Source organism: Danio aesculapii, chromosome 6 (assembly GCF_903798145.1).
Source record: "Danio aesculapii chromosome 6, fDanAes4.1, whole genome shotgun sequence".
Classification (NCBI taxonomy): domain Eukaryota; kingdom Metazoa; phylum Chordata; class Actinopteri; order Cypriniformes; family Danionidae; genus Danio; species Danio aesculapii.
In genome coordinates, this window is record NC_079440.1 from 13,585,475 (window position 1) to 13,600,005 (window position 14,531).

Here is a 14,531-nt window from a genome sequence, read left to right on the forward strand (position 1 = left end):
TCGTGTGGGTTTCCTCCGGGTGCTCCGATTTCCCCCACAGTCCAAAGACATGCGGTACAGGTATATTGGGTAGGCTAAATTGTCTGTAGTGTGAATGAGTATGTATGGATGTTTCCCAGAGATGGGTTTGAGAAGGGCATCTGCTGCGTAAGACATGTGCTGGAAAAGTTGGCAGTTCATTCCACTGTGGCAACCCCAGATTAAGGGACTAAGCCAAAAATAAATTGAATGAATGGATGAAGTCTTACAGACTTGTAATAATATAAGTATCATCACTGATCCTGACATCCCTATAAAGATTTCTTAACAAATTAAGTTGAAAACATTTTATCAAATATCTAAAAATATTTGATTCTAAAATATTTTATTTCCTGTCAAGCCGTTTTTGCAGAAATTTTAAAAGTGACGTACCTGCTCTTTCTGGGAAATTTCTACTTAAAGTGCAGCTCATTTATTTTGGCCCATTTGTTCAATCTTTCTGGAATAAATTGCTTTTTTAAAAATGCTTTCATTATCCAAAATAATCCTATTATCCTATTCATTCCTGGATATGTATTTCCTTTTTATGTGCCCTCTCGTTTTCCCCTTATTTCTCATGCGTTTGTTATATATAGACTACTTAAATTTAAGTCATAATTCCCTTATTGTTTAAAAATGAACTATAGTTTAATCTGATTTATTTGTACTGTATATCTTTTGTTGTTATTTCAATAAATAAATGATCACGCAATGTGGTCGGTCATTATGACTGCCGCAACTTTGAGCCCTCGTAGTGTTCTGCTTGACGGCTCCGTTTTCAACTCTGCCCCCGCCTGCGCTCAGCTAATCTCGTTGATAACCGGCTGCAGCCGTGCTTCATGTTGAATGCACCTCATATCATAGTTTTTCATATCACTACATAATTAAAATCTATATGATCTATGGCAGGTCTCAAAATTTGGAAGATAAAACTGCTGATGAAGAACATCTCATGACATCTCGTACTGTGTCTTTATTTTTATAACAAAAATAAAACAAGAATAGAAAAGCCATGGGCGACAAACTTAGGACAACTTATGGTTCAGAAGCCTGTATAGTAATAATAATAATAATAATAATAATAATAATAATAATAATAATAATAATAACAATAATAATAATTCCTTACATTTATAGGGTGATTTTCTGGACTCTCAAAGCACATTACATATTGAGGAGAATCTCCTCATGCACCTGGATGACACGACGGCAGCCATATTGCACAAGACTGCAAACCACACACCAGCTGATTGGTGGAGAGGAGACAATTATGAAGCCAAGAGTGATGAAGCCATTTATGATATGGGGATGGTTAGGATGCCATGATGGATAGAGGCCAGTGGGAAAATTTGGCAAGGATGCCGGGGTTAAACCCCTATTTTATTCGAAGGACATCCTGGGATTTTTAACGACCACAGAGAGTCAGGACCTCGGTTCAACATCTCATCTGAAAGACGGCGCTCACTGAGCAGTAAAGAGCCCCCTTCACTATACTGGGGCATTTAGACCCACACAGACCACAGATTGAGCACATCCTGCTGGCTAGAGAGCTATCTGCCAGCTAAGTAAGGATTGAAAAGTCATGGGTGACAAATGTAGCTAAAAGTATCTACTAGTATCAAGTAGTAAATACTTAAACGGATCATTTTCATTTTTAGTTCATTTTTATTTCTTTTGCAGTTTTTGCCACAGCATATTCGCATGCACACACACCTGAAGGCTTCAGACCAACATACTACTAAAACTTCAGCTGATGATCATTTAAAGGTGCCGTATGTAAATTTTTGACTCTTCTAAAGCATAAAAATACCATAATATGTTTGCAGAAATTTAAGAAACATGCTAAGTGAACATACTTGTTTATCTGAAAAATGCTGAAGTCAGATATTCTGCTTTAAAAATGTCTGTTACGTACCGGAAAGCTGTTTTTGTTTTGTTTCTTTTAACACAGCCAGTTTAGCCAATTATATTTAAGGTGAGCAAGTTACATTGTAACCCCGTGTCCTAACGACACGCTACGTGATGAGATTTGCAGTGGTAAGCAATTTGGCTGTTTGCACCAGATGAAACACGACAGAAATTTAAATACAGCCACAGAATATGCACTCACTCACGAAATGATAAGGTTTATAATCTAATTAATACATATTAAACCTCTTTAATATTATTAAATGTATATGCTGAATCACTAATATGTGTTGGTTTTGAGTCACAGTTTTTAAGTTTTACTTTCAAGATCTAAGGTAAATTATCTGCTGCTGCTTTCAGTAGTATGGCAATACATGGCATGTAAAATGGTATTCACACTCACATTATTAGCATTTAACACTGAATAAAGTACACGAGGTGTACCTGTTGTACCTGTACCACTTTTCTGTTGTTCCAACTGCAAGAAGCAGAAGCCGTTTCTAATATATCAATTCGAGCTGCTGGTTAGAACAAAAACTCCTATTAATTTTGAAAATATTCCTTCTAGTGCTGTTGCTTTTATATAGAACACGATTTAAATCAACCTTTAGGCTCAATAGTCAGACTCTTTTTTTTGGTTCTCAATCTGGCAACCTGCACTTGCGTTTGTCTTGATCCAGGAATGCAATACCTAGTTCAACCATTGGGTGTCAAACTTATATACTGCACCTTTAAGACATTTAAGTTTCGGACGTATTTTTGTGAATGTAATATGCGTTGGTCATCTAAGGTTATATTATCCAAACTGTAAGACCTGCCAATGATTTTTTATGTCCTGATATGGAAAACTGGAAATTCATGTAGTGTCCTAACTTTTTCCCTACTGTATATATCCACAGTTCAAGTCAAAATTATGCACCATCCTGTGAAATTTGAATCCTTTTTGAAATATTTTCCATTATGTTTAACAGAGCATGGATATTTTCACAGTATTTCCTATGATAGTTTTTACTTCTGGAGAAAACCTTATTTCTTTTATTTTGGCTGGAATAAAAGCAGGTTTTACATTATATAAACACATTTTAAGGTCAATATTTTTTAAGGGCTACAGAATAAACCACTGTTGTCCAATGACTTGCATAATTACTTACTTTACTAACACTAAACTTTAAGTATTATCTTTACTAACAGTAACTTTCCTAGTTAACCTAAATAAGCCTTTAAATTGCATTTCAAGCTGAATATTAGCAACTTGTAAAATAAGTAGTAAAATTTTAAATACTGTAATCATATCAAAAACAAAAGAAATTTGTATAAGAAATTGGTTATTAAAACTGTTTACAAATGTGTTGACAAAATTCTTCAGCACAAAAAATATACATCTGCAAGCAAAAAACACACAGAAAAAACTTCATAATGTGTTCTGACAGACTCTTACCTACGAACTCAAATTCCTCCTTCAAAGCCATACCGTTGTGGGAAAAACACTGCTGGCAAATCAACGCGTATCTGAAAGCATGAGAATAAAGACCAATCATTCTCCCGCCACCTGACAGAATTCTGACTTCTCTTTAATACTGTACTGTTTAATACCTGTTTTGAGGTCCATCTCCCACCAGATACTCAATAACTCTGTCCACAGCGCCACGTTCTCGTGGAAGGATGGGTCGAGCGAGAGGGGGGCCAGGGGGACGCATACCTGTAATAATCAATCAATATAACAAATTCTGAAATTACAATAACATACATTGCATTCAGTGATGTGTCTCTAAGGGGTGAGTCCCCCCCCCCTCCCCCCCCCCCCCCACAGGTGACTTGCAGGAGCATTTAAACTATTGTAAAGGGGATATTATAATTATTAATATTAAAATAACGGCATCTGTGTTGTCTTTTATGTCAAATACTTAAATTGAACTAATGACTTCAAACATTCAGAATTACTGTTAAAGCTTATATTAAAGGAAAGGGTATCATTGGCACTTATTAGAGTTTAGGGTTACAATATCATTACAAAAAAATTCTTACAATATTATTACCGAAAGAAAATGTGAAAGTAATTTTCTTACATTGTTTGTTTCAGCAATTTGTTGTTTATGAATAGAGAGGATGTAGAATTACATCAGTAAGTGCACATTGTGTTGACTAATATAAAGGCATCTAATTGGCTACAACAGTTATAAGATCAACAAATACATGTCTGATTGGCTATTTAAAAAATCCAACACAAGTCTGTGGTAAAGTTCCAGAAAGTATTGATTTAGTGAGGAATGCATTAATCATTGAGTACAAAGCTGGCTGGCAGTCTTTATACACGCTTAAACTGTAATATATTTAACTAAAATAAAAAATTCTCACTTTATTTTCTCATCCTCGTGTCATTGCAAACCTGTATGACTTTCTTCTTGTGGATCATAAAATAAGATATTTTGAAAAATGTCTTAGTGTTTGTTTTTGTCCATATAATGGGTGTCAACAAAGTAAACACTGCTTAAAATAATTTTATTTTGAGTTCTGCAGGGAAACAAAATTAATTATAAATCTTTGGAATGACCAATTTTGTTTTTACATTTACGCTTCAGCAGGGATAGGCAAAAAATACACTGAAATGTATTTAAAATAAAATATCATATACCTCAATTTTAAGAGTATCAAAATAAACTACAAAATACAACAGCCACAAATGTATCAAAATAAAATACTGTATTTTTGTGTTTTGAAAATACTACAAAATACTTTTATAAAGGAGCCTGAAACTTCTTCGCAAACTTTCTATCAATAGGCCTATTTGATCAATCCCGTCACTATTAAACTGGCTTAATGAAGTAAACAATGTTTGACAGCAACAGCATTTCTCTGAGCAAGTTTAAGTCAGCTTCTCTGTCAACTCATTCACCTCTACAAAACATAAAAAATGTAGCTTATGTTTCTCTTAGATTTTAGTATAGGTTTTGTACAAATTTCATACAGAAAGTATTGTCTGAAAATGATCTCTTTAATCACTGTAAAATCATTTAATGCAGATAATGAGTGGGAATAATATACTATATCTCTTGATTGTAAAAACTGCCACCATCTCTTAAAAGTCTTATTTTTCTAAATTTTTGCAACTGAAATCTTCAATTCTCAATGTAAAATCACGATTTCTGAAAACTACTAAAATCTCCAGTTTTAGTAATTTCTTTTTTTTTTGCAATTGTACTATTCAAAACAAATAATATAAAAATTATAAATCTTCAAAATTGAAAACATACTGTTCTGTACATGAAATAAACAAAAAGACATTTACAAGACCATCATAGATGTAATTACAATGTTATAACAATGTAACAACAAAGTTATTACACAGTAATGATAATGTAATGACATGGTAATTACATACAAAGTAAAAGTGTATACACAAATACAGTTCATGCAAGATACAAAGAAACATTTGTTTATAAATATCTTGGATAACTACAAAAGAATTACAATGTAATGTCCCAGTAATTACAATGTAACGACATAGTAATTACATCCAAGATAAAAGTTTGTAATTACACATTACATAATTACACATTACGTTCCACAGCCATTATGTGTACTGTGTATATTTATGTATATAACTATACAAATACTATACTTGAAATATACTGACACAGTAATTACATCCAAGATAAAAGTTTGTAATTATATATTACATATATGTGTACTGTGTACATTTAAGTATAAACTATAAATACACACTGTACATGAAATATAAAAATAAACACAAATAAAAAAAAAATAAAAAAATCAGTGTATATGTATAACACACAAATACTGTACATGAAACATACAAAAACACATTTCCAATACTACCACAGATGTAAATACAAGATTATAAAAATTTAACTACAATGTAATAGCATAGTAATTACATTGTTATTACATTACTATTTTAATGTTATTACTTAGTAATTATAATGTAATGACACTGTAATTACATCCAGAATAAAAAAAATTGTAATTACATGTGTACTTTGTATTTTTACGTATAAATACACAAATATTGTACATGCACTATACAAAGAAACATTTACGCTTATAAATATTACATTGGATGTAATTACAATGTAATAGCAATACATTTACAATGTAATGACATAGTAATTACAATGTAATTACATAGTAATTAAAAAGTTATGACAATGTAATTACAATGCCATTATATTGAAATCAAAGTTTGTAATTACATATGTACTGTGTATATTTACATATAAATACACTAATACTGTACTTGAAATATACAAAGAAACATTTAAATTTATAAATATTATCTTGGATGTAATTTTAATGTAAGAGCAATGTAATTACAAAGTAATGACACAGTAAATGCACACAAGATAAAAGTTTGTAACTACACGTGTACTGCGTATATTTACGTATACAACTATTAATAACCAAGTACTGTACATGCAATATACAAAGAGAGATTTACATTTATAAATATTAGCTTGAATGTAAATACAATGTTATGATATAGTAATTACAATGTAACAACAAAGTAATTGCACTTAAGATAAAAGTTTGTAATTACACATTACATCTCAGATGTTATGACAATGTAATTACAATGCCATTACATCCCAAATCAAAGTTTGCAATTACATATGTACTGTGTATATTTATGTATAAATACACAAATACTGTACTTGAAATAAACAAAGAAACATTTAAGTTTATAAATTTTATCTTACAATGTAACTACATAGTAATTACATCCAAGATAAGTTTGTAATCACATATTACATGTGTACAGTGTCTATGCATATAACTATAACACACAAATGCTGTACATGAAATAGACAAAAACACATTTCCAATACTACCATAGATTTAAATACAAGGTTATAAAAATGTAATTACAATGTATTAACAATGCAATTACACAGTTAATACATTGCTATTACAATGTTATTACATAGTTACTATAATGTAATGACAATGTTATTACAAATAGAATAAAAGATTGTAATTACATGTATACTGTATATTTACGTATAAATACACAAATACTGTACATGCAATATACAAAGAAACATCTAAGTTTATAAATATTATCTTGGATGTGATTACAATGTAATAGCAATGTAAATACAATGTAATGACATAGTAACTACAGTGTAGCGACAGTTACTGCACACAAGATAAAAGTTTGTAATTACATATTACATCTCAGATGTAATTACAATGTCATTACATCCAAAAATCACAGTTTGTAATTACATATGTACTGTGTATGTTTACATATAAATACACAAATATTATACTTGAAATATACAAAGAAACACTTAAGTTTATAAATATTATCTTACAGTGTAACTACATAGTAATTACATCCAAGATAAGTTTGCAATCACATATTACATGTGGACTGTAAATATGTATATAACTGTAACACACAAATACTGTACATGAAATATAAAAATACGCATTTCCAATACTACCATATTTGTAATTAAAATGTTATAACAATGTAACTACAATGTAACAACAAAGTAATTACAATGCATTAATAATGTTAATACATGGTAATAACTGCGTTGTAACATAGTAATTACAATGTTATTACATTCTTATAACACTGTAATAACAGTTATAACAATGTAATTACATAATAAGTATAATTAAATGACAATGTAAATACATATAGAATAAAAGATTGTAATTATATGTGTACTGTATATTTACGTATAAATACACAAATACTGTGCATGCAATATACAAAGAAACATCTAAGTTTATAAATATTATCTTAGATGTGATTACAATGTAAATACAATATAATGACATAGTAATTACAGTGTAATGACACAGTTATTGCACACAAGATAAATGTTTGTAATTACATATTACATCTCAGATGTAATTACAATGTCATTACATCCAAAATTCACAGTTTGTAATTACATATGTACTGTGTATACTTACATATAAACTGTACTTGAAATATACAAAGAAACATTTAAGTTTATAAATATTATCTTACAGTGTAACTACATAGTAATTAAATTCAAGATAAGTTTGCAATCACATATTACATGTGGACTGTAAATATGTATATAACTATAACACAAATACTGTACATGAAATATAAAAAAACGCATTTCCAATACTACCATATTTGTAATTACAATGTTTTAACAATGTAACTACAAAGTAACAACAGAGTAATTACGATGCATTATTAATGTTAACACATGGTAATAACTGCGTTGTAACATAGTAATTACAATGTTATTGCATTGTTATAACAATTTAATTACATAGTTATAACAATGTAATTACATAATAAGTATAATCAAATGACAACATAATTACATATAGAATAAAAGATTGTAATTACATGTGTACTGTATATTTAGGTATAAATACACAAATATTGTACATGCAATATACAAAGGAAAATTTAAGTTTAGAAATATTATCTTGGATGTGATTACAATGTAAATACAATGTGATGACATAGTAATTACAGTGTAACGACACAGTTATTGCACACAAAATAAAAGTTTGTAATTACATATTACATCTCAGATGTAATTACAATGTCATTACATCCAAAATTCATAGTTTGTAATTACATATGTACTGTGTATATTTACATATAAATACACAAATATTATACTTGAAATATACAAAGAAACATTTAGGCTTATAAATATTATCTTACAGTGTAACTACATAGTAATTACATCCAAGATAAGTTTGCAACCACATATTACATGTGGACTGTAAATATGTATATAACTATAACACACAAATACTGTATATGAAATATAAAAAACCGCATTTCCAATACTACCGTATTTGTAAATACAATGTTTTAACAATGTAACTACAATGTAACAACAAAGTAAATACAATGCATAAATAATGTTAATACATGGTAATAACTGCGTTGTAACATAGTAATTACAGAGTTATTACATAGTTATAACAATGTAACTACATAGTTAAAACAATGTAATTACATGATAATTATAGTGAAATGACTATGTATTTACATATAGAATAAAAGATTGTAATTACATGTGTACTGTATATTTACGTATAAATACACAAATACTGTACATGCAATATACAAAGAAACATTTAAGTTTAGAAATATTATCTTGGATGTGACTACAATGTAAATACAATGTAATGACATTGTAATTACAGTGTAACGACACAGTTATTGCACACAAGATAAAAGTTTGTAATTACATATTACATCTCAGATGTAACTACAATGTCATTACATCCAAAATTCACAGTTTGTAATTACATATGTACTGTGTATATTTACATATAAATTGTACTTGAAATATACAAAGAAACATTTAAGTTTATAAATATTATCTTACAGTGTAACTACATAGTAATTAAATCCAAGATAAGTTTGCAATCACATATTACATGTGGACTGTAAATATGTATATAACTGTAACACACAAATACTGTACATGAAATATAAAAATACGCATTTCCAATACTACCATATTTGTAATTACAATGTTATAACAATGTAACTACAATGTAACAACAAAGTAATTACAATGCATTAATAATGTTAATACATGGTAATAACTGCGTTGTAACATAGTAATTACAATGTTATTACATTCTTATAACACTGTAATAACAGTTATAACAATGTAATTACATAATAAGTATAATTAAATGACAATGTAATTACATATAGAATAAAAGATTGTAATTATATGTGTACTGTATATTTAGGTATAAATACACAAATACTGTGCATGCAATATACAAAGAAACATCTAAGTTTATAAATATTATCTTGGATGTGATTACAATGTAAATACAATATAATGACATAGTAATTACAGTGTAATGACACAGTTATTGCACACAAGATAAATGTAATTACATATTACATCTCAGATGTAATTACAATGTCATTACATCCAAAATTCACAGTTTGTAATTACATATGTACTGTGTATATTTACATATAAATTGTACTTGAAATATACAAAGAAACATTTAAGTTTATAAATATTATCTTACAGTGTAACTACATAGTAATTAAATCAAAGATAAGTTCGCAATCACATATTACATGTGGACTGTAAATATGTATATAACTATAACACACAAATACTGTACATGAAATATAAAAAACGCATTTCCAATACTACCATATTTGTAATTACAATGTTTTAACAATGTAACTACAAAGTAACAACAGAGTAATTACGATGCATTATTAATGTTAACACATGGTAATAACTGCGTTGTAACATAGTAATTACAATGTTATTGCATTGTTATAACAATTTAATTACATAGTTATAACAATGTAATTACATAATAAGTATAATCAAATGACAACATAATTACATATAGAATAAAAGATTGTAATTACATGTGTACTGTATATTTAGGTATAAATACACAAATACTGTACATGCAATATACAAAGAAACATCTAAGTTTATAAATATTATCTTGGATGTGATTACAATGTAAATACAATGTAATAACATAGTAATTACAGTGTAACGACACAGTTATTGAACACAAGATAAACATTTGTAATCACATATTACATCTCAGATGTAATTACAATGTCATTACATCCAAAATTCACAGTTTGTAATTACATATGTACTGTGTATATTTACATATAAATATACAAATATTGTACTTGAAATATACAAAGAAACATTTAAGTTTATAAATATTATCTTACAGTGTAACTACAATAACATAGTTATAACAATGTAATTACATTGTTATAACAATGTAATTACATAGTTATAACAATGCAATTACATAATACGTATAATAAAATGACAACGTAATTACATATAGAATAAAAGATTGTAATTACATGTGTACTGTATATTTAGGTATAAATACACAAATACTGTACATGCAATATACAAAAAAACATTTAAGTTTAGAAATATTATCTTGGATGTGATTACAATGTAAATACAATGTGATGACATAGTAATTACAGTGTAACGACACAGTTATTGCACACAAAATAAAAGTTTGTAATTACATATTACATCTCAGATGTAATTACAATGTCATTACATCCAAAATTCATAGTTTGTAATTACATATGTACTGTGTATATTTACATATAAATACACAAATATTATACTTGAAATATACAAAGAAACATTTAGGCTTATAAATATTATCTTACAGTGTAACTACATAGTAATTACATCCAAGATAAGTTTGCAACCACATATTACATGTGGACTGTAAATATGTATATAACTATAACACACAAATAATGTACATGAAATATAAAAAAACGCATTTCCAATACTACCATATTTGTAATTACAATGTTATAACAATGTAACTACAATGTAACAACAGAGTAAATACAATACATTAACAATGTTAATACATGGTAATAACTGCGTTGTAACATAGTAATAACAATGTTATTATATTGTTATAACAATGTAATAACATTGTTATAACAATGTAATTACATAGTTATAACAATGTAGTTAAATAATAAGTATAATTAAATGACAATGTAAATACATATAGAATAAAAGATTGTAATTACATGTGTACTGTATATCTACGTATAAATACACAAATACTGTACATGCAAGATACAAAGAAACATCTAAGTTTATAAATATTATCTTGGATGTGATTACAATGTAATAGCAATGTAAATACAATGTATTGACATAGTAATTACAGTGTAACGACACAGTTAATGTACACAAAATAAAAGTTTGTAATTACATATTACATCTCAGATGTAGTTACAATGTCGTTACATTCAAAATTCACAGTTTGTAATTACATATGTACTGTGTATATTTACATATAAATACACAAATATTATACTTGAAATATACAAAGAAACATTTAAGTTTATAAATATTATCTTACAATGTAACAGCATAGTAATTACATCCAAGATAGGTTTGCAATCACATATTACATGTGGACTGTAAATATGTATATAACCATAACATACAAATACTGTACATGAAATATAAAAACACACATTTCCAATACTTCCGTATTTGTAATTAAAATGTTATAACAATGTAATTACAATGCATTAATAATGTTAATACATGGTAAAAACTGCGTTGTAACATAGTAATTACAATGTTATTACATTGTTATAACAATGTAATTACATAGTTATAAGAATGTAATTACATTGTTATAACAATGTAATTACATAGTTATAACAATGTAATTACATATTAATTATAATGAAATGACAATGTAATTACATATAGAATAAAAGATTGTAATTATATGTGTACTGTATATTTAGGTATAAATACACAAATACTGTGCATGCAATATACAAAGAAACATCTAAGTTTATAAATATTATCTTGGATGTGATTACAATGTAAATACAATGTAATGACATAGTAATTACAGTGTAACGACAGTTATTGCACACAAGATAAAAGTTTGTAATTACATATTACATCTCAGATGCAATTACAATGTCATTACATCCAAAATTCACAGTTTGTAATTACATATGTACTGTGTAAATTTACATATAAATACAAAAATATTATACTTGAAATATACAAAGAAACATTTAAGTTTATAAATATTATCTTACAATGTAACAGCATAGTAATTACATCCAAGATAAGTTTGCAATCACATATTACATGTGGACTGTAAATATGTATATAACTATAACACACAAATACTGTACATGAAATATAAAAAAACGCATTTCCAATACTACCGTATTTGTAATTACAATGTTATAACAATGTAACTACAATGTAACAGAGTAATTACGATGCATTAATAATGTTAACACATGGTAATAACTGCGTTGTAACATAGTAATTATATTGTTATAACAATTTAATTGCATAGTTATAACAGTGCAATTACATTGTTATAACAATGTTATTACATAGTTATAACAATGTAATTACATATTAATTATAATGAAATAACAATGTAATTACATATAGAATAAAAGATTGTAATTACATGTGTACTGTATATTTAGGTATAAATACACAAATACTGTACATGCACTATACAAAGAAACATTTAAGTTTATAGATATTATCTTACAGTGTAACTACATAGTAATTACATCCAAGATAAGTTTGCAATCACATATTACATGTGGACTGTAAATATGTACATAACTATAACACACAAATACTGTACATGAAATATAAAAATACGCATTTCCAATACCGTATTTGTAATTACAATGTTATAACAATGTAACTACAATGTAACAACAAAGTAATTACGATGCATTAACAATGTTAATACATGGTTATAACTGCTTTGTAACATAGTAATTACAATGTTATTACAATGTTATAACAGTGTAATTATATATTAATTATAATGAAATGACAATGTAATTACATAAAAGATTGTAATTTAATGTATTGTGTATACTGACGTGTAAATACACAAAGACTGCACATGCAATCTATAAAGAACCATTTAAGTTTACAAATATTATCTTGGATGTAAATACAATATAATAGCAATGTAATAACAATGTAATGACACATTATGTTTCTAATTACATGTTTAATGTGTACATTTACGTATACAACTATACATAACCAAGTGCTGTACATGCAATATACAAAGAAATATTTACATTTATAAATATTAGCTTGGATGGAATTAAAGTAACTACAATGTATTGACATAGTAAATACAATGTAACACAGTAATTGCACAAGATAAAAGTTTGTAATTACATATCTCATCTCACATGTAATTACAATATCATTACATCCAAAATCAAAGTTTGTAATTACATATATACTGTGTATATTTACAAATAAATAAACAAATACTGTACTTGAAATATACACGAAACATTTAAGTTTATAAATATTATCTTATAGTAACTACATAGTAATTACATCCAAGATAAAAGTTTGTAATCACATATTACATGTGTACAGTGTATATGCATATAACTATAACACACAAATACTGTACATGAAATATACAAAAACGCATTTCCAATACTACCATAGATGTATTTAAAATGTTAATACATAATAATTATAATGTAATGACAATGTAATAACATCCAGAATAAAAGATTGCAATTACATATGTACTGTGTATATTTACGTATCAATACACAAATACTGTACATGTAATATACAAAGTAACATTTGTTTATACATATTATCTTGGATGTAACTACAACAGAGATGCAACGTAATGACAGTAATTACATCCAAGGAATGTACACTATACATGAAATATACTAACACGTTTGTAAATCTAGGATGTAATTACAATGTAACGACATAAAAACACATTTCCAATACTACCATAGATGCAAATACAATGTAACAACAATGTAATAACAGGTTATTACTAGGTTAGTACATAGCAAATACGTTATTTTAAAGTAATGAAACTGTTATTACTATGTTATTACATAGTAATTACAATGTTTTTCTTTGCTTTAGCAATGTAATTACAAAATTTTAACATAGTAATTATAATATGCGTGTGTGTGTGTGTGTGTGTGTATTTATGTATGTATGTATATATATGTATTATGTATGTGTATATATATATATATATATATATAT

The 14,531-nt window shown here is 27.3% G+C and overlaps 1 protein-coding gene across 3 annotated transcripts in view; it reads right to left on the minus strand.

The window, feature by feature from the left end:
• The window catches only part of lnpk (lunapark, ER junction formation factor), a 36,189-nt gene that overhangs the window by 10,441 nt on the left and 11,217 nt on the right, over positions 1-14,531 (minus strand). For all 3 annotated transcript variants that reach the window (XM_056459587.1, XM_056459585.1, XM_056459586.1), the window contains exons 10-11: positions 3,520-3,625; positions 3,365-3,435 (exon numbers count right to left, since the gene is read on the minus strand). In XM_056459587.1, coding sequence (XP_056315562.1) covers positions 3,365-3,435; positions 3,520-3,625 — 177 coding nt within the window. The remainder of the gene's footprint in view (positions 1-3,364; positions 3,436-3,519; positions 3,626-14,531) is intronic.